The 27670-nt window shown below is 41.2% G+C and overlaps 1 protein-coding gene across 11 annotated transcripts in view; it reads right to left on the bottom strand.

Annotated features, from left to right (window-relative positions):
- Positions 1 to 27670, bottom strand: part of LOC125146765 (uncharacterized) — a 325550-nt gene that overhangs the window by 195891 nt on the left and 101989 nt on the right. For all 11 annotated transcript variants that reach the window (XR_007144881.1, XR_007144883.1, XR_007144880.1 and 8 more), the window contains one exon: positions 12167 to 12258. Coding sequence is in view for 2 of the 11 variants with exons in the window: in XM_047823560.1 (XP_047679516.1) it covers positions 12167 to 12258 (92 nt within the window). In the remaining 9 variants the exon portion in view is untranslated. The remainder of the gene's footprint in view (positions 1 to 12166; positions 12259 to 27670) is intronic.

The following is a 27670-nucleotide window of genomic DNA, read 5'->3' as shown; positions in this document are numbered from 1 at the left end:
GGTAGCCTTCGAAAACATATGTCCACATTCTAATCCTTGGAAATTTTGAATGCGATATTAATTGGAAAAAGAGAGTTTGCCGAAGTAATTAATTTAAAAAACTCATGATGGCCCAGGTGGGCCCTAAATCCAATGACAAGTATCCATATGACAATAGAAACACAGAGACACATACAGAAGGGAAGGCATTGTCAAGACAGAATTGAAGATTAGCGTGATGCATTTACAAGCCCAAGGACGCCAACAGCCACTGGACACTGGAGAAGACAAGGAAGGGAATCTTCCCAAGAGCCTCTAGAGATAATGTGGTAGTGTCTACATATGTTGACTTCTGTACTTCAGAACTATAAGAAAATTAATTTCTGTTGTTTTGAGCCATACACACACACACATACACACACACAGTGCCCATTTGCCCAAAATGGGACAAGAAACACAAAGAATGATGTTTGCAATAGGGTGACATGCTATATGTGTGTGTTTATTTTAAATTTATGGATTTGTCTATATATTTTATATATATATAATAGAAATATTTATTTTAAAATTTCAAAATAATGCTTTTTTAAAAAGCTCATGATTGTAACTGGAGATCAGTAGGGCACTAAGTTAAAATTGGTAGAGAGAAGAATGAAGTGTTTATCTTGCATTTCCAACACAGACTATATTTCAGGGTTACCAAATAGCTAATAAGGTCAAGAAAGTTGTTACGGAAGAATGCTAGCTAATAAATGCAGAAAGAATTATGGAATTAAAATGTCACTATTATCCAGAGTCATGAAATAATGGTTCTAGGAAATAATCATCAATGGATGTTGTAAAGCAGAAGGCATACATTTAATGGGAAATTTACTAATGGAGACACAGAGCTGATGGTGAATGAACCCACCAATCGCCTTGGCATCACTAAAAGTTAGAGTCAGAAACATCATTCTCCTCATGATATGATGGAACAGGAAGCATATAGTCCCAACTTTGATTCATTATTTCTTAAAAGTTTGAACTTGAATCTAATCAAGCCTCAAGTTCTAACAGTTTAGAGGAAACAGAGAGAAACACATTGAAGTTTACTACAGGAAAGTAAGTAGTCAAATCTTTTGTCTACAGGACAAAAGAACTCGTCTCCCCCCAAAATCAGTAGCATTTATCCAAAAGGAGAGAGAAGAGATTATAGAATAGACATAGCTACTAAATGCTGCTTAATGTGTGGATCTTTTTAGGATCTTCATTTGAACAAACCATCTTTGAATATGACTGTGTCTAGATAATTTCCATTTGCTTTTCCAGAACCACTCTATACCCTACTTGACTTCCTTTGCCCCAGGTTACTAGTCTTTATGAACTAAAATCGATCAGCTAACTATGACCTGTGGGCCAAATCTAGCCAGTGACCTGTCTATGTAAAGCCTGTAAGCTAAAAATATAAATGTGGGGGTGCCTTGGGTGGCTCAGTTGGTTCTGTGGCCAAATCCTGATTTTGGCTCAGGTCATGATCTGATGGTTGGTGAGATCAAGCCCAGGTTAGGCTCTGCACTGACAGTGTGGAGCCTGCTTGCTTGGGATTCTCTCCTTCTCCCTCTCTCTCTGCCCCTGTCATTCTCTATCCCTGTCTCTCTCAAAAGAAATAAACAATTTTATAAATAAACAAATAAATGTCTTACAATTTTCTTTGTCAATTTTACCTCGGTTAAGCTGGGAAAGGGGTGGTTATACAGGGGGAAAAAAACAGAAAAAAAAAAAAGAATATGGGAGAGAAAGAGTGCATGTGACACACACAGCTGAAGATTTTAACTGTCTGGCCCTCTGCAGAACAAAGACTTGCCAACCCCTGTACTAATGACTTGGGATCCCTTGTCCTCTGAATTCAGATTGAGTGTGGCCAGTGGGAGACACCAAGAAGAGCTGTAAGGGTGAAAGGAAAGAGATTAAATGATTTATTCTTGTATCTCTTTCCCTCAGGCCGGCTTCTCTCCAGCTTCCAGGAACCCGCCACCCCTGGCTTCTTTGGCCCTTCGGGGGATACAGCATTTCAGGACTGCTAGCCTTCAGGCCCTGCAGCATCCCTTGCTGATTTTCTTTAACCCTGGCCACAGCTTTGTAAATAGTCCTTTTATTTAAATCTCTTCAATTATCTCTTTTGGATAAGCCGTCTGCTTCCCACCAGGACCCTGACTACCAGGACCACAGACTATGTGCTTAGATCACAACTTTGTTTGGCATGATACCGGCATGGTGGCTATGTTGGAAAATGTCTCCAGATAGAGACACGTACTGAACTATTCATGGGTGGCATGACACAATGGCTGTAGTGTGCCCTTAAATACTCCTGAAAAAGAAGTGAAGAGATAAATTAAACCAAAGACATTTATGTATACAGAGGATCACATACCATTGGGTGTATATGGGGATCCAGTATACTATTTCCTCTAGTTTTATGTATATATTTTAAAACTCGTAATATAAAGGACAATTGTACCTTAATCCTACATTTGCTATTGAATTAACTAAAGGAAAGAATAATCACATTGAATGATTGTTGTTTTTAAAGAGCCAACAAAGATTACAATAGGTCTTATGGTTAAGAACAAGAACTTTGGTAATAAAGACCTGGGTTTAAATCTCACTTTGGACACTGATTGAGTAAGTGTAAAAGCTCTCTAAATGCTTCTCCGTCTCATTTTCTCATCCATAAAACACAGATAATATCATCGGACTATTGTTAAAACAACCAAATAAGAAAATGCATGCAATATGGGTGATACGTAGGAGATGCTTAGTAAATTATAGTTGATGCCGCTATTAATATTGATTATAATAGCTCATATTCAGAGGATAGAATGGAATTGAATTTGGGATCAGAAAGAGAAAAACAGTAAAGATGGAAGCTACCAAGAATAGTTTAATAGATATCTGTGTCCTCTGATATAGATGGGATTTTTTGTGAGATTTCTTTTCACTAGAGACCCTAAATTCTTTTACAGGCTAATTGAACTGTATCATTTGAGGTAAGTGCAGTCAAAGCTATTTAAATAGCATGTAGCAATTAGGAAACTAGCTTAATAGAGAAAATCTCAAAGGGAACTGATTTTTCCCCCTATTTGATAGAATGAATGTTTTAACACCTTAATAGGGACGCGGCATTGGTTCAAACCTTTTAATTGGGATGGTTTTCATTGTAATTGCATGGAAAGTTAAAATCCCATTATAATGAGAACATGAAGAAGCACAGATGTTTTGTAATTTCACTTTATGCCTGTCCCTCTGAATGGCTTAAAAGAAAGATCTAGTGATGTGTTATGGCACACATTTGTTTTAATATTTGGCTAGAGGTTCCTGATAAATTATTAACTGATCAACACGATGTCGTGTGAAAGGGCCATAAAACAAAATTATGTCTCCACTGAGATAAGGGAGAGGCAAAGATGTGCTTATTAGCGGTGTCTACACATGAACGAAGAATGACAAATTGAAACAATTCTGCTGGTAACCTCAAGTCCAAAAATCACTCTAACCTGATATATTCACTTGATTGAGGAAGAATTGCTTGAGGCTTTAAAATTTCTAAATGATTGCTCTTATTTCCCCCCTCACATTAGTGCAGCCGTGTCTGCAAGCACAGATGGTCTGCCCTTTGTTTTACCTCAAGTGATCTGGCTCTTGAAGCTTCCCATTTAACTGGGACCAAACAGGCTCCCTCGGGAGTCTTGGCTCTCTATCCAGAGGCCTTCTCTTAAGTGGCACCACTGGGTTGTCCCCAGTACCCCACTGCTCTCCACCTTTCTAGACACAAGTCACCAATCCCATTTTCCATGACACACTCAGGTTGTTAAAGACTAATACATTTAAATTTGTAACTTTTCGGGGTGCCTGGGTGGCTCAGTCGGTTGAGCGTCCGACTTCAGCTCAGGTCATGATCTCGCGGTCTGTGAGTTTGAGCCCTGTGTCGGGCTCTGTGCTGACAGCTCGGAGCCTCGAGCCTGCTTCCAGTTCTGTGTCTCCCTTTCTCTCTACCCCTCTCCCACTCATGCTCTGTCTCTTTCTCTCAAAAATAAATAAACGTTAAAAAAAAATTTTTTTTAATAAATAAATAAATTTGTAACTTTTCCAGGGAGGTCAGAATCTCAACAGGAGCCCAGATCTTACGTGTTAAAAGTATGGAGCTCTAATAGGTACAGTGTGGGGCTCAGCTTCTGTTGGGGACGGTGGTGAGAGAAAGTGGATCATCACAGGGGAGTTCAGGCTTGGGGACACTTGGTGCAGTCATCAGAAGGCAGCCTCAAGCCAGCCCACATCTACCCACGACACAGAGCCTCTAACGGAACCAGGCCTCTCCACTCGGTCACTGAAGTGGAACTTGAACACCACACAAAACAAACAAAACCTGGATTCACTCTAAAGACAGAAATTCTGCATGTGACTTTCTCATTTAACATCTAGAGGACATTTATCTCTGTGGTACCAAAATGTTTTAGTGCACGGTGCTATCTGATTTTCTGACAGACAGCCATTTGTTCGCTTGGCCTCTGTGATTTTTATAAGAGAGGGAGGAAGCTAAGGAGATATTAAGTATAGCTATAAATGTCATGTGACACAAGAAGCTTGCTGTTCACATGTTTCAGGCTCCTTAGAAGAGAGATGTGTGATAAGCTATTCCTTCAGGACATTTCCCTTGGCAGTTCAACAGCTTCTCTCAGGAGCTAACCTTGGTAATATCCTAGTGGAGAAAAAAGGCTTACTGGTTCCCGTGTCCCAGGTTATATGTTTATATTCAACAGAGATCTTTCGGAAATAATGTTTTAACCCAAAGTGGTGATCTTCAGAACACTGTTCCCAGGTACGTCGATAAGTATGCCTGGAAAAAGGACCCATGGGTCAAAGAGTTTAGTGAATTCTGAAATCAGTGCCTCCTTCGTAGCGATTCAAAATGCATGTCAGCAGTTAAGGCTCTGAGAAGTCCTGCAGTAAAGAAAACTATTTGACTCCATATAACCCAACTTTCACCAATTTTTTGTTTGCATGTTTATTTTGCAAACAATGTTTTTGCAACATTGTTCCAGAGAACACATGTTTATAAAATCCTGGTTAACTCAGTGGCCCCATTCCATGGGCCATAAATCTTGGTGATAAAGCACGGGGTATGGGCTCCCCAGTGGGAGAGTAGGGAGTAAAAATGAGGACCTACCATGAATCCATATGTTTACAAAGCATTATCTCTAAACCTGATAAATAATGGGCTCATAGATACATGGGTGAGTATTTTTCCTGATATTAAGGTGTTATTATAATTTATTACATATGAATCCATGTAAAAGCACCACTGAGATTTTAGTAGTTTGTTTTGCATCTTTTTTCAATCATCGGAAACTGAAAATATAGCTATTAATAATGTGGAATATCTGTAATATTTTTTGATGTTAAAAAGGGTTCTTTGTACTACAGAAAAAAGAAAAGGTCGGGAACCATTGCCTTCACCCGAAGGAATGACTCTAATGGTTGGAAATTCAGGCAAAATGCCAACAGATGGGGAGATTCTGAGGACACCAGTGCTGGTTTCTCCAAAATCATAACACACAGCGTCACCTGGTCCACCCAGGAGCAGCCTGGGTGTGTAGAATCCAGCGCTGTGGACAGAGCCCTTCCTTCACATCTCCTTGAGGCCAGGGTTCTGTGGGGTGCTCAGCACAGCATGCACAGTGAAACTGATGTTTCTGGATCCCAGCTGTATAAATTGCTGCAATGGCCAGATGTGACCGTCCTGACCCCGTTTGTGTGCAGCATGCGCATGCAACCTCCATGACCCCCAGGGACCCGGCTGGCTCTGGGAGTCTATGACAGCAGAATTCTGCAAGTTGTGCATCAGAAAGTAAGACAGACTCCCATGTAAGAGGATAATCGTATTCACAGATGCCGCTCTCCAAAGAGAGGGCAAACGCAGGTCTATCCAATGAGAGCAAGCTCTACAAGGCCCTTAATCATGAGGATGATCACTCGGTCAGCCCAAGAGTATGGCCAGCAGGGTACAACCTCATTACTCTGCAACCACTGCAACCCCGATGCTGAGGTGACCATGGTGATTACCATAGCAGGTAGTTATGCTAATAGCGTATTAGGTGGCTTTGGATCTCTTGTTTCCGCTAGGCCAGCTGATAGACAACATTTAATTTTGCTCCTGGTGTAGGAAAATCATCACGGCTCTGCGGTTCGGGCTTTCACAAACCCTCTGGAGGAACTGAACTTTAAGAGAATGCCCACATTTAAATCATAGCCCCTCACTCTGAGGTCGAAAATGCAAGCTGACCAGGAACACAACCGGACGCAGCCAGATTCTGCTTTTGCTCTTCGGAGCTGGTGTCCGCGCCCTGCGGAGGTGGGTGAGTCAGCGCTGTTGGCAAGGGCAGTGCGCGAACTCCATCTGGGGAAGGGAGGCCTGTCACAGGCAATCAGGAACTCTTGGACTCTAGTTTTTCCTAACGACTCAGTAGTTGTTGACCTGGAAAGAATCCAATGCAGAGGAGCAACTTTTTTATTTAACTCCTCATTTTATCCTTAGCTGCAAGCTTTTGACCTTTTCATCTGTGACTCTGGATCCAAAATCTTTGATACCTTACTTTGCCAGGTTACTTCTCCCCTCGATGGTTTCAAATTGCTCTTGTCATATGGGGTCTACAGTTTCTGGTGATTTTTCTATGAGGCATCTTCCAAACCGTGGTTCTAAAGTTTTCATTTTTGAATCTTGTTTCAGGGTCTCTTGGAAAAAACCTGACATTATAGCTTTAGATGGATAACAGTGAAAAGACTAAGGAGACAGAAATTCAGCAAACTTCCATGGATTTTAGCCTCAGATTTCTTTCAAGAGGAACATGATTTCTTCCTGGTTCTGCCTAGTTCCCATTTTATCCATTTGCAGATAAAAAAAATAATTAACATTTATAGCCAAAGGTCTCAGCATAGAGCCAACTAACAATAATAAGATTGTCAACATAATAGAAAGCACCAGACCAGAACGATATGCACTGGAGGTACAGAACAGAAAGGAATGAATTAGTCAATGATTGAAAATTCCTGGCTATAGCAATACAATGCCAGGGATTTGCAAGAAAACTGAACATCCCAATTAGAACTTAAGGGGTTTTCAAATATTTGGATTGATTGTAAGCAAGATGTTTTGTTTGCGTTTTTTTATTTTTTTTATTTTTTGGTTTTGTTTTGTTTTTAGTTTTATGTGCTAGGGATTAAGGAGACAACAGTCTTTCATGAAAAAGTTTTCATTTACAATCTTGGGATTTACTAATTCTTTACTCGTTGGACCATTTACCCAGCAGTGACATCATTTTAGATTTTGATCATGTGTGCAGGATAGTAAGCACTTTCTGAAGGACCGATTCATTTGGCTTTGTCATTATGTGGGGTCTCATGAACATGTCTGCTCGGGCACAGAGTTCTGCTGGGCTGACTAAAGGTTTTCAGATGAAAACATGATGTTTGACTCTCTGGGGATCTGGACAAACCAGTTCAGCTTCGATGAATCCAGGCCTTATTTTGTTATTTGTTTAAAAAATGTGGGAAAATTATCCCTTTCAGGAAGCCGGATTAACGTATTGCCAAGAGGGAGAGACCCTGAGTGAATGAATAAGGAATGGCTGGGGAAGATAATAGTCTTATGTGTGTCCTGTTTAATTATTTACCTAATTAATTAGTTAATTATTTAAATTTTTTTAAAGGAGGCTCCATGCCCAACATGGGGTCTAATACAGAGCTTGAACTCACAACTCTGAGATCAAGACCTGAGCTGAGACCAAGAGTCAGCTGCTTAGCTGACTGAGCCACCCAGGCGCCCCATATGTATTTTTTAAAAGGCACTTCAGAGGCATCTGGACACTGAGCGAAGACCACAGGGGTGCCGTACCCTTGGGCGTTCAACGTTGATTGGGAAGCAGGCTGACAGAGTGCAATGTCGCTCACCCTGTGCTCCACGGACCATGTTCCTCTGAGTGTTAATAGATGTGTGAAGGAAAAAGTGTACCATGCTCAAGGAAGCCTGGAAACTGCTGGGTTGCACAGAACTAAGCAGGCTTCTTTATTGCAAAACTTATCAGAGCCTTACGTGTACTTGTGCATCGTGAATTTCCAAAGAGAAGAATACAATATCAAATTGCCAAAGGGAAATTCCTTAATGACAGGACAATCTTTTAGAGACATGCCTCTTAATATCTCCTCATGAGATGTTTCTAGAAACCCATTTTAGCAAGTTTTCATGTGGTGCAAACTCTTAGCTTTATAGCAACAGATCAGAGTGCAAATCCCAGCTCTGTCTCCTACTAGCTGTGTGATCTTAGGCAGACTGCCTCCTAGTATGAGTCTCAGGCCTGTCGGTGTAAAATGTAGATTTTGATCAGTACAGTACAGAATTTTCATAAGAACAGCAAAAAATGGAAATTGACATTATAAACAGTAAAATACAAAATAAATCTTAATTCATATTATCATTATTTCAGGTGATGCATTATGAACATTATCATCACATATTTACATGGACAAATTTTTCATCTAGAAGTATTAGTTTTGTTTTAATTAAGAACATTGCCAATAAAGCTGATATTTAACTGAAGAGGTGCGTTCTTACATTTGACAATGTTCTGCAAAGCAGCTCGTTTCTGAGTACCCCCAAACAGTTAGCAAAGTAGCCCCAAAGGAGTACCTTACTTTTTATTGAAAAAATAGCTGGGAAAAATCGGCCCAATTCTACCCACAAAAACATTGCAACCAAGTCCCTGAGTGTTTGGAAGGGACACAGCTAGTTTAGGATTTATGTCTGCTCTTTAAAGTCTGAAATAAGCTGAATTGTGTAAACATTTTGGCACAGTATGCAGGGAGTTAAATACATTACTCTTGGCATTATTAACAGGTGGTATGGGAATAAGTTGCTATGGAGAGTTCATGCTGCAGTGTCAGCAGAAGAAAATGTATTTTATAGGCTTATAGGGACAGAGGAAGGGGGCAACAGAGGTTCCGTAAGGTCTGATGCATGAAGATGACTGCAAAATACTTTCCAGCTGTCACAACTGCACATGGGGTTGGATGATTTCTTGTCGTGTTATGAATGTAAACGCTATTCAATTAACTGTTTCAAAAGCAAAAAGGTTGTTTCTAAAAGAGAGCAATTTCTAGGCACCTGAAAAGCCTGCAAACTGCTGTTATTTTCCAAGTTGCTCAGTCTCTTGAGAGAGATCACCTCCCTTCCAACAAAGGCTTCCTAGTGCTCTGAGGATATAAAAATAGACATACAGGGAATATAGTCTCTTTAATAAGCAGGGCGGCTGTCAACTTCTACAAAGCTCAGCTTGGGTCAGGATTCGGTAAACTCACAAAGAACCTCCATTTCCACCAGCCGCCCCACTGCCCAACAATAATGCAAGAAAGACAAGAAGGAAAGAGCTTAAACCACAGGAGGACAAACTTAGGTTGGGATTCGGAAAGAGTGTTGATCATAGCATGGAAGACAAGGAAAATGATGGAATCTCCTTTTCTGAAGCATATAAGGCAAAAGGACCCAATCTAGGGTGATTGAACGGTCTCTGCAAGATCTCTTTATACTTTTTGAGAATGAGCAAAAGGAAACCATTTGTTGCCAGACGGGGAGAACCAAATATTCTCTACTGTGGTCTAGGTGCGAATAGAACCCAACACTGTGCCTGACAAGAGGAAAAACAATGCTGGGAAGGAAAATACATCCGTACAGCCCTGGTCATCCTGAGCATGAGTAGGCCTGTACAGAGAGCAGCACTGGACACAGGTTCAGAATTGTTCTATGTGCCTTGTTCAAGGCCAAAACACCTGGGGTTTCCTCTGGCTAACTCTGTAGGGATTTTTGCCAAGCAGGTGATGAGTTCTCATAGTCCATATTATTTCATTATCCCCGTGTGAGGGATGAAAGGTAATCTTTTTATTAAGCTAACCCTGTGACTACAGCTCTCTCACTCAGGAAGCCACATGGCCCCTTTCCAAATATCTATCTTCCAGTGCTGCAGAATTCCCGAAAGCCTCGGAGTTATTGGCCATCTTCGCTTTTATGACATGACACAGTCACTGGCAATGGGCTAAGGACATTTTAGTCTAGGGGTTGAGAATGTTGGCTTTCAGGGGCACCTGGGTGGCTCAGTTAGTTAGGTGTCGGACTTCGGCTCAGGTCGTGATCTCGTGGTTCATGAGTTGGAGCCCCGCGCTGGGCTCTGTGCTGACAGCTTGGAGCCTAGAGCCTGCTTTAGATTCTGTGTCTCCCTCTTTCTCGGCCCCTCCCCCGCTCATGCTCTGTGTGTCTGTCTTTCTCTCTCTCTCTCAATAAATAAACACTGAATTTTTTTTTAAAAAGATTGCTGGCTTTGGAATCTACGAAAAGCCTGAGTTTAGGCTCAAATCCCTGCTCTGCCACTTAAGTGCCCATGTCGTGCTGGGCAAGGTACTTAATGTCTCTTCACCTTTGCTTCCTCATCTGCAGTATGGTGACAACCACAGCCTCTCCTTCCAGGGTTGTTGTTTTTTTGTTTTGTTTTGTTTTGTTTTCAGGATTACATGAGATCAACTATGTAAAGTTCAGTGACTGATACTTAGCAAGTACTCAATACATTGGAAGCCAGAAGTTCCTTGCTCTCTGCAAAGAAAGGATTGCTTTGGATGCTTGCCATGGTTTTGTGAAGACACCAGGCCCCATCCCACGGTGGAAGTTACCCAACGTCTCTCTTTATTAGAGAGAGGAGACGTGAAGAAGCACTGACACGTATGCCCAGCTCCCTGGACCTGCATTCCTATAACTCTCCTCTCACCTGCCTCTGGGATTAGGATCCAAGGCCCAGGCCAAGCACTCTGATCTCGTTAGCATGTGTGACAGCTGAGCTGGGTGAGGACTCGTGCTTTCATCCGGTAATTTAAATAACTATATTTGAGTTTCTCACAGTATGTTTGGGATAGCACAGGACCTGCCAACATACATCTGTGTTTTTCAGATGAGAATTATTCAGTTGGCAGAAAATCCACCCAAGCCATTTTAACCAGGAAATATGATTACAGCGTTGAAAACTGTCATTTAATTTGTTTTAGTATTCAATCTGTCCTTCTGCATCCAGAAATTCTACACTCAAGCAATGATCAAATGAGGTCAATTTATATTTATTGCAGTGGCAGTGGATGTATAATATACCTACTGTGGTTCCACTGGGCATGGAGATTGCCCAGGAAAAGCCTGAACATGAAGGCTTTAACCACAAACACAAATTCGAGGCCTCCCCAGGTTCCAGCTTCTCACCACACGGAAGGATGTTCCCTAACCTCTGGCTCATTTCAGTTCAGACCTTCTTGATCACTTGTTTTGTGTGAGCATTGCATAAGGGCCAGGGTCCATGACAATAGGCTGATAGGTTTGGTTTAGGGAGAAACTACTCTTCTGGAACCACATGCCCGATGGGGAAGTAGGAAACCAAAACTGGCCGAGTGCCTACTGGCAACAGGCACTTCATACGCATCATGTGGCTGAGTCTTCCCAATAACCCTGTGAGGATGTGCATGTTGTTATACTTCTGGAAAAGAGAAAACCTGCTAAGAGGAGTTCAACAGTTTCTCCAAAGTCGCAGAGTGAAAGTGGAAGAACAGCCATTCGCACCCATACCTTCCAGAATCGAAAGTCTAACCGCTGTCCACCTCAAGACGAAAGAATCACCATCATCCTAGTCTCCAAGGTGAGACTGTACCCTCGCTTTAAACCTCTCAACTCGCTTGCTACACCAACATGGCTTCAGCTGCCAGCCACAGAAAATCCCGACTCCAGTGAGCTTCCGCAGTAAGGAACTGTGTTATCACACATGACAAGAAACGAAAAGATTCATCTTCAAGGCTCCATCGTCACATCTCCAACTTCTCTTGGCTCTGCCACCCTCTAGGCTTTGCCTGATACCAAGATGGCGGTGCACAGATTCAGACATCACATCCAGACATGTCAACATTCACAGGCAGAAAGTGGGACATGTGTAATGGTGCTTTCCTCTTACAAGTAAATGAGACATTTTCCCAAGCCCCGGGACAGCTTACCTCACATCACCCTGGTTAGAACTGGATGCATGCCCACCTCTAAACCAATCCCTGGCAAATAATTATAGGCTAAGCAGGATCTACTCACTGGTGCCTGGGATGGATGGAGTCAGCTTCCTTCCCCATGTTGAGAATGCCAGGATTATGTGAAGGAGAGGTACATTCCAAACTGGGAATTCACTGGGAAGAAATAAAACAGAAAGTAAATGCTGGGTTTGCTTCACTCATTCCATATCTCCAAGTTCTGCCTCTTCTGTTTCTTAATATTTCCCATGTTTTTTTTTTCTTATTCCCTCTGCTCCAATTGAAGCCCTTTTAATCTTTTCTCTAGGGTATTCTGAAAGCACCCTAGCTAGGCTCTCCACCTCCAATTCCCCCTTGGGTCCATGGCACATCAAGCTTCCCAAGGTGTACTATGATCAATTGTCCCTTTTCTCCAGGACCCACAATGACTCTCAAGAAGGCATTGAAGACCTTCTAAGATTCAGATTGAATTTCTCTTTCCAGCTTTATCTCACACGAATTCTCACTCACGAATCAAAAGCATGTACAACTCAATTACTTTGAACAGGTAAGAAGATAACTGTTTCAAAGGGACAAGGTGAGGGTGAAGGGAGCTCAGGGGTACATTACCTTTCATGTTAATTATAAGCCATGTGTTAGGAAACTGGCCCAGCATGGAGAGATGAGGGTAAGCCCCATCCAGTACTATTCTAATGATATGCCTCTTTGTGACACCTTCAGAAACAATTTCCACCATAAAATTACAAGATGATCCTGACATCCTTTCAGACCGCTGTGGGTCCAGATCCACCCAGATCCATGCTGCCACCCATCAGAGACACCTATTGTTTTACTGATGCAAGTTCACCAGTGACTCTCCTGAGGGGCAAGACTTGGAGAGAGACATTTCAGCGGTCTTGGCCTTTGTTCTTGAATTATTCCCAATATTGGCATAAAAAATGATCTATTACAGAGGTAAATTAGGATACCGTGATTGGCTGAAATTCTCTTCAAATCCATTCATCTGCTGTCATAGGAATGTGTGTCCTCCATGTCTCTCTCCCCTACACACACACACACACACACACACACACACACACACAAGCTGGGACAGTTGTGACGTGAAATTATGGAATAATACATTGAATATAGACACCAACCTGGCAAAAAGAATCTTCAGAAATTTTACTCATCTCATGATTCCCACCAATAATTCAGAGGACACACGATGCAATATCTCTAGCCCGGGTATTTAAGAATTATTCTCCTATTCACTTTCCATAGCCCATCTTGGTTTAGCCCCACCATTGCCCTACTTCACAATCTCTAAAGTAACCCACTTCCAATGGAAAGCAGCTAAGGGATGCCAGGGGACATAAAATGATTGAGTTTCTACATGTAACTATTACCACAGATTAGAATAGTTCATCTTGGGGCAAGGGGGAGGAGAGGGCTGTTTTCAGAGGCCTCTTTTGATTGTGGCAATAATAAGTCATCCCCTACTAGGGTCAAGGCACTCCAGCTTCTTAAAATGAGGGGACATCATTCAGAATCACAGACCCCTCCCTGATGTCCAGAATCATTAGATAAAACCTACATCACAAATATGAGAGGTAAAGAGCTGCAGGACTATTACAATAAATGTTCTGAGGAAAAAGGGCACACAGGTTTGCCAGTCCCAATGATTTCTTTCTTCTTCAAGGAGTTCCTCACATCCAGACAAAGCTAAGAGTTAACGACTGAATGAATTTTCAAAATGATTGACACCTAGGACATCTACCAACCCCCATGTGCTCCGCCTATCCACACCCCCATCACACCCAAATACCTATAGTAGCAGGTCTGTTATAGGTCTGTTATAGGTACTGAGAAAGAGGTACTGAGAAAAAGGTACTGAGGGTGAAACTACATGAAGCTTGAAAGAATCTGCTTCTTAGTACCAGGGATTTAAATTCAAACATAAACCTGAAAAGTTCATATCATCTGCCCACTGCTTCAGCTAATTCTTTAGCGTTTGCCTGATAGAATGCTATGGCTCTTGAGAGGTCTGGCTTTCAAACTAACCAGTGCTGCCTGCTTCTGGCTGGTCCATTTTTACGTTCTGGTCTAAACTGAATCTAGAGTTAAACAAAAAACAAAATACCTGTAAACTAGGAGCTTCTGTCTAAATCTTCAGAAGATTTGGAGTTGAAATTGAGTCACCCATGGAATGGGACCCTCCACTGTTGGTTGCATGTGAGCTGAGGTGTGACAGAAACAGTATAGTGCAGACATTAAGGTCGAGGTTTGGGGGAGCCACCCAGGCCTGGGTTGATTCGTGGCTTTGGCACTTAGTAGTTATGTGGCCTTGGACGAGTCATTTATTCTTAGTCCCTCCATCCATAAATTGGTCTATGCTAGTATCCCACATAGACAAATGAGATCATGCCTGCAGGGCACTGTTCCAAACAGAGTGAGGTCTCCATAAACAAAGCTGCTCTCAATCACTATATTGTAATTATCAATCAGTTATCCCAATTATCATACAGTTTAATTATCATATAGTTGTAAAAAATTCACTCGACTTAACATCAGGCCAAATACACTTTAGCCATAGTCTCCTCTGTCTCTCATGTTTTCCCTTGAATAAAATAGGTTTTCTGTGCATAGTTCTTCTTACACAAGTATTTTGCTGCATTTTAAATTTTAATAATTATAACATTAAATAATACCAAAAGTGAAGCCTAAGAAGAATGGGGGGAAATAAAGAAGAGGGAAGACTATCAAGAATTTATTTAAAAATCCATTTGAGGGACGCCTGGGTGGCTCAGTCGGTTAGGCGGCCAATTTCGGCTCAGGTCATGATCTCACGGTCTATGAGTTCTAGCTCCGCGTCGGGCTCTGTGCTGACAGCTCAGAGCCTGGAGCCTGCTTCATATTCTGTGTCTCCCTCTCTCTGACCCTCCCCTGTTCATGCTCTGTCTCTCCCTGTCTCAAAAATAAATAAACGTTAAAAAAAATTTTTTTTAAATAAAAAAAAATCCATTTGAAACAAGGACACTTTTAGTGAGTTAACAAAAATCCCCCTCAAAGAAAGTAAAAGCCCAGATGGTTTGACCAGTTAGTTATACCGTAATGGTATGACCTTAGTACCTAACTTGACAATGATGTATAGGAAGAAGGAAAATTACAGACCAGTCTGTCTCATGAATACAAGTATAAAAATCCTAAACAAAATATTAACAAGCAGAATGCAGAAAAACATATAAAGGATGACACATCAAGATAAAAGTGGTTTCTCCCAGGAATGCAAGGTTGATTTCATAATAAAAAATATAATTTCAGTAATTTTCAGTTAATGTAATTCACTTCATTAACAAATGAAAGAAGAGCAAAAAATAAAATTATCCCAACAGATACAGCAAAAGCAGTTCCAACATTAACACCCAATCATGACTTTTTTTAACTCTTAAAAAATGAAGCATTATTGGGGTGCCTGGGTGGCTCAGTTGGTTGAGAGTCTGACTTCGGCTCAGGTCATAATTTCATAGTTTGTGGGTTTGAGCCCCGTGTTGGGCTCTGTGCTGACAGCTCAGAGCCTGGAGCCTGCTTCTGATTCTGTGTCTCCCTCTCTCTCTGCCCCTTCTCCTCTCTCTCTCTCTTTCTCTCTCTCTCTCAAAAATAAATGAACATTAAATTTAAAAAAAACACTAAGCATTATCAACAACAACAAAACCAAGCTCATGAATACAGAGAACAGGTTGGTGGCTGCCAGAGGCAGGGGATGGGGGGCAGGTGAAATAGATGAAGGAGATAAAAAGCTACAAATTTCCAGTTATAAAATAAATAAGTCATGGGGATATAAAAAAGAACAACAGAAAAAATAAAAGCTAGGCATAGTAGGAAATCTGTTAAAAGAGTTTCTACCAAAAACAACAACAACAAAAAAAACACAAAACTTCAAGAAGCATCATACATACTTAATGATGAAAAGTAAAAAGCTTTGTCTTTGAGATTGGAAGAAGACAATGATGGCTGCTACTATTAGTATTAGAAATTAGTATCTATTAGTATTAGAAATTCTAGCCAGAGCAGTTAGGCAAGAAAACAAAATAATAGGTATGGAAATAAAAAGAAACAAAGTGTTATTACTCACAAATTATTTGATCCAGTTCATGGAAATACTAAATAAACTACAGACAAGTTATTAAAATTAATAACAGAATTTAGCATAGTTGCTGAATAAAAATCAGCATACTGAAATTAACTGTATTTCATATGCCAGGAACAAACAGAAAATTAAATGTTGTAACCATTTACAATGTTGTCAAACATATGAAGTATCTAGGAATACCTATAACAAGACAGTTATAGAGAAAATTACAAAAGTTGACAGAGAGATGGTTTGGTGTTCACAACTATGTTTGGTTTTCTTCCATCCTATATACTTCCCTGCTCCTGGTGTTATCAACATGACTTGCTTTGAGTGAAGGAAGATGAGTGGAAGCTTTAAGCACCAGTGTGCTATTGAGCTATCTTTCCTTCCTACCACCCCTGAAACCAGCAATGGTCCAGATGCTGATGCTTCATCGGCTCAGGCTGCCGAGTGAGGATGACACAGAGGGGATCCCCAGCTGACCTACAACGGACAGGTGGCAGAGGCAAGAAATAAACCTCGCGCTAAGTCACTGAGGTTTTGAGGTGGGCAGTAACCACAACATAACCTGGCCTATCCTGTCCATTACAGACATTACAGACTCCTCAAAAAAATAAAAAGATGATCAAATTCAAGGATTAGATCACAAAACTTAACTCAATAATCAAAAACACATCAATTCTTGTAAAACAATTTAAATAGAACTTGATAATCTGATTCTAATAATTAAAAAGGTCAAGAAAGGTAAATCACTCAAAGACAAACAAAGGTGAGGAAACTGTCTTTCATGATGTATTATAAAGTTACAGTGATTAACACAGTGTTGAATTGGCACAGGAAAAGAAAAAGACTGATGGGACACAGCCAAGAGCCCAGAATCAGACCCACACATTAATGTACACTTAACCTATGGTGGAAATCAAAGTAATGAGGACAGGATAGACTTTTCAACTTTTCCAAGAGAGATACTGAGGCAACTGTTTATCCACAGAAGAAAAAATGAAATTTGGCACTCAAAAGAAGTGAAACTCACATTGTCAATAAATTCTTGAAAAGACGCTCAGTTTTGTTAATAACCAGATGAATATATGTTTGAACAAAAATAAGACATCATTACGCATGCATCAGATAGAGAAAAAAAAAACAAGCCACAATATCAAGTGTTGCTGAGGCTATAGAACAATGGAGTGGAAACTCTCATCTGGTATGGGTGGGAGAGTAAACTGGTATAACTCTTTGAATTTCTGTTTGGTATCACCTGGTAAAGTTGAATGTGTGTATATGTTATGATCCACTACTTGCACTCTTCACTAAATACACTAGAGAAAATGCTGTCTGTGTGCATTCAAAAACGTGTACAAGAATATTTAAAGCACCATTGTGAACAATGGGAACAGCCCAAATGTTAAGCATAAATAGACTGGATGGGATAGTTATACAATAGGAATACCATACAGCAGTGAAAATTAGTAAAATACTCTTAGTTCACAATCTGGCCCCTGTTCAAAGAGGGCAAGGAGAGACCAAAGAAAGAAGTGAACCACTCCAGTTCAGCAGGCAGAAGGTTTAACAGGCAAAGGAATTCACATATGAGACTTGTCTTGAGCAGCTGTGAGACAAGTAGATCTCCACACCTTCCCACCAGAATTTTAAAAGTTGATGTAGAGGCCTTACTGAGATTCAGACAGGTATACCATACAGATGGTTCCAATGACACCTTACTCTCAAGAATGCATCCTTGAAATGGGTATGCTGGGGGAATGGTGGGACATGTTCCCTTAATAACCTAACCAATTATATCAATAAAATGGATAAATCTCAGGAATAAAAAAATCCTAGAAGAGTTCACACAATGCAGAATTATTCCATTTATATAAACTAATGAACATGCAAAATTATTTAGAGATACAAACATTTTTGGTAAATCAGTAAAGAAAAAAAATATGGTAAACATTAAAAGTCAAAAAGGTGGTACATCTGGGGAAGAGACAAGGGTATACAACTGGTAAGGGGTACTTTGGGTATGCCTAGGTGGCTCAGTTGGTTAAGCATCCAACTCTTGATTTGGCTCAGGTCATAATCTCATGGTTTGTGGGTTCGAGCCCCACACTGGGCTCTGCACTGAGTGCACGGAACCTGCTTGAGATTCTCTCTCTCTCTCTCTCTCTCTCTCTCTCTCTCTGCCCCTCACCCTGATCCTTCTGTCTCTCAAAATAAATAAATTAACTTAAAAAAAAAGAAAGGGGAACATGGCACCATGGGTGGTGGGCTTCCAATGCACTGGAGATGTTATTATTTTTTTTAATCAGGGGGGCAGGCACATGTGTATTAACTTTAAGCCACACATTTTCCTTTAATATACTCTTTTATGTGTGTATTTCATGGTTTTCAAAAAATCATTTTGAAATGATTATAGATTCAGAGGAAGTTGCAAAGAGAGTATAGAGAGGTCCCTGCATTTCACAACTTTGAAAAATGCCTCTCCCTCTGCCCCCTAAAATAAAAACTCAACATTAAAAAAAGATAGAGAGGAAATGAGATTTGTAGAATGTGAATTTTGAGGAGCAACAGGCACGGGGAAAAGCTGGTAAACTACAGAGTGATTTTTTTTTTACTTGTCCTGTTTTTCACCTTGGAGATGAAAGTGTCAGGGAGCTATGGCCAACATTATCCAGGTAAAAAGAAATGAAACAGGACTAAAGAGATTGTAATAGAATGTGGCATGTAAGTAGTTGAGAAGTGATATGATTCTAATGTGACCTAAGTCAATTTAAAAGTTCAGCAGTGCTGATCGTTAGGGGCACAGGTACCCCCAATGTTTATAGCAGGACTTTCAACAATAGCCAAATTATGGACAGAGCCCAAATGTCCATCAACAGATGAATGGATATAGAAGATGTGGTTTCTATATACAATGGAATACTACTTGGCGATGCGAAAGAATGAAAGCCTGCCATTTGCAACAATGTGGATGGAAAGGGAGGGTATTATGCTAAGTGAAATAGTCAGAGAAAGACAGATATCGTATGTTTTCACTCATGTGGAACTTGAGAAACTTAGCAGAAGCCTATGGGGGAAGGGAAGGGGAAAAACAGTGTCAAACAGAGAGGGAGGCAAATCATAAGAGACTCTTAAATACAGAGAGCAAACTGCAGGTTGATGGGGGAGGAGGAAAATGGGTGATGGGCATTGAGGAGGGCACCTGTTGGGATGAGCACTGGGTGTTGTATGTGAGTGATGACTCACGGGAATCTACCACCAAAACCAACAGCACACTGTATATACACTGTATGTTAGTTAACTTGACAATAAATTATATATAAAAAAAATAACAAATAAAAATAAATAAACAAAAAAATAAAAGTTCTCACTTTTAGAAAGGCAGCAGAACTTTTTTTTTTTGAAGCTATCCTGGAACTATTTCTTCTGAAAGCAAAAGATGACATTAAGTTAGAAAGAAATACTCAGAGTACCCCCAACATATCCTTATGTGGTCTTGGAAACATCAAGTCCATTTGGATTTTAGTTATAGAAAACTAGGTTGGTCTTGAGATAAAGCTCCCTATTCCTCTGTCAGTTCGCTAGCAGTTGAAGACATTACTAAAATTAGCTTGCTCTTAGGCAGAAACATGTACTTGACTCAAGAGCAGCAAGCACTCGAACACTTACGGTGCAGCCTGGGAGGAAATATCATTGGTATCCTCCACAAGAGACGGTCTAACGACCTGTAGTGAAACCCTGGCGTGGCCACTTATTAGCTGTGTGACTTTGGTTAACTTCTCTTGAGCCTCTGTTTTGTCATAGGCGCAATGTGAATAAGAAGACCCACCTCAAAAAAGTCATTGTGCCTATTCTGACATTTAGAGAGCCTAGTACCTAGCGTTCAAAGTGTTATCTGCCACTGTAACTCTTGCTGAGAGCTTACTTTGTACACCCATGAGCCTGCCTATTAAGATGTATCTTCTCACTAGCAGGTCATGATCAATGGAATCTTTGTCCTTAGTGTCTCATCTCTGGGCCTTCCAAAGACTTGAACATTCTTTGTGTGTGTGAGGGGGAGGTGTAAGTCTGAATCATTTTATGTTTGCTAATCCATTAGCATACATTGCCTTATAGCAATAACTAGGGCTCTGTGGGAATGAGTCTCAAGGCAGTCACATTTCACTGGAGAGAAGAGAGAGTCAAGAACAAGTCAAAGCTCAGGATATCAGGGGTGCCTGGGTGGCTCAGACAGTTAAGTGTCTGACTTCGGTTCAGCGTGATTTCACGATTTGTGAGTTCGAGCCCCACGTGGGGCTCTGTGCTGACAGCTCAGAGCCTGAAGCCTGCTTCAGATTCTGTGTCTCCCTCTCTCTCTGACCCACCCCCGCTTGCACTCTGTCTCTCTCTCAAAAATGAATAAATGTTTAAAAAAAAATTTTTTTTAATTGAGACAACAAATGCTGGTGAGGATGTGCACTGTTGGTAGGAATATAAATTGGTATAGGCACTATGGAAAACAGTACAGTGGTTCCTCAAAAAATTAAAAATAGGGGCACCTGGGTAGCTCAGTCACTTGAGTGTCCGACTTCGGCTCAGGTCATGATCTCATGACTCATGAGTTTGAGACCCACGTGGGGCCCTGTGTTGAACAGCTCAGAGCCTAGAATCTGCTTCGGATTCTGTGTCTCCCTCTCTCTCTGCCCCCCCCCCCCCCCCCCCGTTCATGCTGTGTGTGTGTGTCTCTCTCTCAAAAATAAACTAAAAAAATTTTTTTTAATTAAAAATATAAATACCATAGGATCCAGCAATTTCACTTATGCATATATATTTGAATGGAATAATCACTACCCCAAAGAGATGTCTGCATCTCCATGATCGTGGCAGCATTATTTTCAATAGTCAAAGCATGGAAACCACTTAAGTGCCCACCAACAGATGAATGGGTAAATAAAATGGGAGATACATATACATCTCAGCCATAAAAAAAGGAAGGAAATATTGCCATTTGCAACAACATGGATGGACCCTGAAAGCATTATGCTAATTGAAATAAGACGGAGAAAGAAAAATACCGTGCAATCTCACTTATACACGAAATCTGTATGAAACAAAACAAAATAAAATGAAGTCATAAATACAGAGCAGATAGGTGGTTTCCAGAGGTGGCGTTGGTGGGTGGGCAGAATGGGTGAAGGTGGTCAAAGGGTAGACATTTCCAGTTATAAGAGAAAGAAGTTCTAGGATGTAATGTACAACATGGGGACTACAGTCATCATACTGTATCGCATATGTGAAGGTTGCTAAGAGAGTACATCTTAAAAGTTCTCTTCGTAAATTTAAAAACAACTTGTAAGTATGTTAACTGGATGCACTAGGACGATCATTTTGCAATATACACATATATCAAATCATTACATATGTACGTTTTATGTCACATTGACACATTACCGTGTTATGTCAATCATATCTCAGTGAAACTTGGCTGGGGGTGGGGGGAGGATGTGTCCAACCCTTGAGGGTCAGCGCCTAACCCGAAGGTGCAGAACAGGCTGTCCTCTTGCCAACAGGGCATCTCTCTACTGCCTACCTCCAGATCCTGGGGTTGCCAGCCTTTGCCCTGGGTTGAGCAGTTCTTCCCTGCTTTTGCTAACTACTTTCTCAGACCTGCTTAAGCAGGAAGAGGTCAGGCTTGAGTGAGGACTTGCAACTGGGTCACCAAAGTGCTGGAGGGTAGAGATTACAGCGGGCAGAGAGGAATTCAAAAGCTTCTGTATTCTATGAACGTGCTATTTTGGGACTCTTCTTACTTTCTGGACAAGCCTCCTGGGTGACTTGGTGATGGAGTCTCAGGGTCTAATGTGCCCTGAAGAAAGATGCCTACACCTTTTGCTAGCCAAAGTCAAAAGCACCTGGTCACTAAGAGCCCCAGACAGTAATACTTAGCCTTCCCGGTCCTGCAGTGTCCTCTGCATGTCTCACTTTCTGGGGTAGAGTCGGGGATGAGGCAGTATTTGAGCACATTTCAGACTCCAGACCCTGGCAGTACTCACCATGACTGCCATTTATCCTCTTGACCTTGGCTGTGCCCACCAGACTTCTTCCAGCCCACTTTCTTCTATCTTCCCAGCTGACATTCCCCCCTCTCCACCCTGAGCTGGTCTGTCTAGTCCCACGGACAGAAAAAGCCTAACGTTTGACTCTGCTAGCCCAAAGGAAATCCCTTGGCCACAAGATGCTACCCTCTATGATTTCACATCAAATGCATAGGTGTGCCATTATTGTTACTAATAAAAATATCTATCATTTTGAGAAATGTTCGTGTGTGTCAGAAGCTGTTCTAGCAAAGTAAGGGCTTTATTTTCACAGATCTTATATTTTGGGAAGAGATACAGATAATTTAAGCTTAATCCATTTTCTGGTAAAGGCAAGATAATTACATGAAAGGCAATTTGACAATATCTATTCAGATTTAAAATTCTTATTCTCCTCGGCCCAGAAATTCTGTTATTCTTTCTCCTCTAGACTGTTTTTTGGCACATGCACAGATAGATATATGTGTACATGGATGTTCAGTGCAGTGTTGTTGGTAAAAGCAAAAAAGAATAAATAGCTCAGTATCCATCAGTAAGGGAATGGTTTAAACAAATTATGATATAGCTAAATAATATGATTAAGATGTCAAAAAAATTACATAGGTCCACATGTACAGATAAACTAGACAGTAAAAAAAAAGGCAGAAACAATATTACAGCATAATTACATTTGGGTTAAATAAAACACTGTGTGTCTGTGTGTGAATGTTTTTATGTGTGTCTGGAAATATAGATACAAAACTGTTAATGCTGGTTATTGCTGGGCAGTAAAGAGGGCTTGAATGTTTCAGTTCTTGTACTTCTGTATTATTTTCGTATTTACAGGCATAGGAACATTTGTAGTTTTCAAAGAAGCACTAAAAATAAATGCAACTTCAACAAAGTGTGACAAAAAATAAAATAAAATAAAATAATAGATTTAAATAAGTAACTACAAGATAATTACAGATGATGATAAATGCTGTGGGAAAAAAATTTTACAGGTGCTATGTGATATATAAAGGCCAATATGTGGGCTTTTTCTTATAGAGTGACCATGGTGGGTGTTCAAAGAGACATGAAGAATGAAATGGAACTATCCAGGGAAGAACCACACGGGCAGTATCCCAGACACAGGAACAACTAATGCAGAGGCTTTCGAGCCAGAGCAAGTTTGTGTGTTCCTGGAAGAGAAGGGAAGACTCTGGAGGGCTGGAGGGGAGTCAAAAATGAAGCAAAGCCCAGAAAGGGATGGGTCAGCTCATGCTGGGCTTTGTAGTATTTCACCCTAGAACTCATGAAAAGAAAGTCTGATCTGATTTACGTTTCAGGAAAGTGCACTTTGGCTGCTGAGTGAAGAACAGATTACAAGAAGTAAAAGTCAGGAGGCTATTCAGAAACCACACAGGGGATTACAGTGGTTTAGATTAGAAAGGGCGGTGGCAGTGGCGGTGGGTAAAGTGTAATGATCCTTGCAGTTTATAGCAAAGAAAACCGAGGCTCAGCAGATGTCAGGGGACTGACAAGACTGCACAGCCAGCGAGTTGCACACAGAGCCGGGATGCAAACTTCTATCTGTCTGACGCCCAAGGATGTGTTCCTTCCTCTGCATTGCTTTTGAGTGTGTGCTTTCTCATCTGTAAAATAATGGTTTGTATTAGATTATCTCTAAGATGTCTTCTGATTCTAACATACTAAAACTTTCCAGCGAATTCCTCAAAATGTCAATCAAAAGCAAACTCCCCCTGCTTAGAAATGTGTGGCGGTGTTGGATGTGATCTCATATGAGCCTCCTCAGTTCAGTTGCTATGTTGCACGGTGAGGAAACATCCACGTCATACACAACACCCACGTGGTCTTCAGTTTTTAGGAACCGTCAAGATAAGGGTGAGAAAGAGACCACATCTAGTCACTGCATCAGCAGGGGAGTCTCAGGTCATCTGCAGAAGGCAGTCCAGACAGTGAGAAACAGTAGGTGGGGAGGGACAGCCAAAGGGGAACAAGATCGTCAGATAATCACTGGGAATAAATAACAAGACATAGATAAAATGAACAGTCAAACCCATCACCAGTAAAATCCTTTAAAAATTGTTTCTTCGTGGGGCACCTGGGTGGTTTAGTCGGTTAGGTGTCTGACTTCGACTCAGTTCATGATCTAACGGTTCGTGGGTTCGAGCCCCGCATCGGGCTCTGTGCTGACAGCTCAGAGCCTGGAGCCTGCTTCGGATTCTGTGTCTCCCTCTCTCTCTGTCCCTCTCCCACTTGTGCCCTGTCTCTCTCTGTCTCTCAAAAACAAATAAATGTAAAATTAAATTAAATTAAATTAAATTAAATTAAATAAATAAATAAATAAATGCTAAAAAATTTTTTTTAAGGCAAGGATTTCAGTAGTGTGACAATACGTTCCAGATAGTCTAGGAGAGGCACCATGTCAAATATTTTGGTGGTAGAGCAGAGAGAGAAGGAATGACATTCAGAAGCAACTTCAGATACTGATGGCTGGCTCAGGTTCTGGAGCCAGACTGAGCCCCCTGAAATCCTGGCTCTACCATTTACTGGCTGTCAGAGCTCAGAAAAATTCTGGAATCCACCGAGTCTCTGGGTCCTCATCCATAAAACGGGTTCAAGAATCTCATGCCTAGAGGAGCTATGAAAGCTAAAAGAATTAGTATATACAATTTACATAAATATAAATACGTGCCCGGTTTTGCAGTTTCAGAAAGCATGTCACTCAAGCATCAGGACTCACTTTTAGCTTTCCTTTTCCTTTGAGAATTTCCCGCTACATGTGAGGCATTCTGGGGGAAATGAGTAAAACATGCTGCACAAATAAGAAAAAAATCATTTCAAATCAATCAGTGTTTGAAGGCAGAAAAGAGTTTCTAGGTAAATAAGTCTACTCATGTAAGCAAATATACTTATTTGAATTAAAATAAAATTTTTAATTTGCTCTAGCATCAGACTGGTTAAACTCAATCTCACACGCTCTTTGAAAGAGTTTAAGTTTTCATTTCTTTTTTTTTTTTTAAATGTTCCTGTAGCTCTGGTAAGTTAGGCGAAAAGGGCCACTAATTAAAGCATAAGAAGAGTGATTAAAAATGTAAGACGAGAAGAAACGCGCCCTATGGCATCTCCTCCTGCTAAAATTCTTGTACGCAGCTCTTTGATGCTCACTTTCTCCTTTGTTGTGGCAAAAGTGCTACAGGTTAAGGGCCACCAGCGGAATGCCCTTGTCCCAAGTCAAGACCAGAGTTTGGCCAAGCCGTTTGGTTACCCGAAATCCTTTTCTTTCATCAGAGGTTAAACGTGGATGAGTCCTTATCGAGGTTTATCAAAGCAACTTCTTGGGAGTTTTCTTGCTTCCAGGCACCTCCAGAGCCCTCCAGATCCTTCTACGGTGAGGTTGGGCCTTGGCATGCAGTCCACATGCTCTTGGAGTCTAGAGGGTGGTCTTTTCTTATAATTGAAGCTCCCCTTCAGTAAAAAGAAAACTTGGGGTTGAGGAACGCTAGGGCTCCTGAGATAAGGTCCTATGTCAGCTGTCAAAATGCATAACCAAATGACACAGAATAATCACCCCTTCAATGATCCGATGGGAGTTCTTTCCAATCATACCATTCCAGTGAAGTGACATCCCCTGAGGTTCACTATGCAGGATCATATATAGTTCAAAGAAGGTAAAAAAAAAAAAAAAAATTGGCAGTGGGATCCTGCCAATGCCATCAAATCAAACGTCGGGAAGTGCAATCCACCCTGGTTCATTCCCATGCTTCAAGACGGAAATGGTTAGTTTAAGGGAAAGTCCTTCTTAGAGAGGAAAAGAACTTTCAGAAACTCAGAATGAAAGGGCAAGTCAGGACTCTTACTGTTTTTATGACACTCAATTGCTTCTTCACGGTCTTCCCATTTTTGCTCCGTAAACTCTGTTTCTTATTCGTAATGGTCTTTGGAGACCCTTTCCTTCTTTCTACTGGTGAGGAAAGGACACCCTGAAATATCAGTTTGCTTGCTCTTCCTCTTCCAGAATGGCCAGAGGGAACATGTAAACAACCAGATCTCTGCTGATGTTCACTCTTCCATCCAGGTCCCTGTGGATGTTAAGGAGATGGGGCTTTGGCTCCCATATTCAGCACCTCTCAAAAGCAAAGTATGACATAACACCTAACAGTGTGGGCTCTGGAGGGGACACACACAGATTTGACCCCACCACTTGGGAGCTTTGTGACTTTGTGGGTAACAACTGAGCTCTGTTAAGCTCCAGTGTCCTCATCTACAAAAGGAGGACATGACAGCATTTACTTTGTAGAGCAAGTAAGATAACGCATTTAAGAGAACCAGACTTAGTGACGTTAGCTAGTTTTCTTAGGCTCTGTGTCCTGACAATAACAAGCAGAGCAAACTGCACTCCTTCAGGTTTGCTCTGCTCCAGCCACAACAGCCCTCTCTTCTGTCCTCCAACAAGGTGGCCATTCTTGCTCTGACACCCTTCGAAAGGAGGAAGAGGCATCAGAGTGTGGTGTACATGAGTGTGCACAGACTTGTGTCGCACAGACGCCCTGGTTACCTGGAAATGACCAAGTGGTGATTTTTTTTCTTTTTCTTTTTTCTTTATTTTTTGGTGTGACTGGTGACTCTTGCAGCAATCGGGAAACCATAGAGCTGGCCCTTGATCTGTCACTAACTTCTGCCGGAACGTTCTCCTCCTGCCCATGGCTGGATCCTTCTCAACATTCCACCTCAAGTGCAATGTCATCCCCACAGACAGGCTTTCCCTGACCTTCCCAGCCTAATCATTCTCTATACTATTTTCCTGTCCTTAGAGCAGTTGCCCACTATCTGGAATTATCTTCTTTATCTCCATGCTTGTTTGTTGTCTGTCTCTCCACATGATAATGTAAACTCTATGAGGACAGTGCTCTTGTCTATCTTGTACATGCTATATCCTCAATGTCTGGCACAGAGTACACACCCAATAAATCCTTGTTGACTAAACAAATGAATCAATAATTCTTGTGTATTCCATGGAATTCCATGGATTCTTCAAGGCCATGGCCATGGCAGGTCTGAGGGGTCCTCCACATGATATTGGAGGACATTGGCATTGACAACCTAACTTTCCTGTCCCCAAGCCTCCCATTCCAAGGTCTTAGAGGGTCTTTTCCTGTCCTGTTTCAGTGCATGTCCAAAGAGTCAACAAGCCAAGTATGTGTCCTGCTCCCATGTCACAAGATCTGCTATTTATGATGTGGAAATGGACTTCGAAATTATACATGAGGGATGTCCCTGCACTTCAGATGATCTCTCAGGGAACCATGTAAAGATGCTGAGTGGTTCTGGAGTGCCCGGGTGGCTCAGCTGGTGGAGCAGCCGACTTCGGCTCAGGATCATGATCTCATAGCTC

The sequence above is a fragment of the Prionailurus viverrinus genome, chromosome D1 (assembly GCF_022837055.1).
Source record: "Prionailurus viverrinus isolate Anna chromosome D1, UM_Priviv_1.0, whole genome shotgun sequence".
NCBI lineage: Eukaryota > Metazoa > Chordata > Mammalia > Carnivora > Felidae > Prionailurus > Prionailurus viverrinus.
The sequence above is the reverse complement of the archived record's forward strand: the minus strand, read 5'-3'. Positions and strand labels throughout refer to the sequence as shown.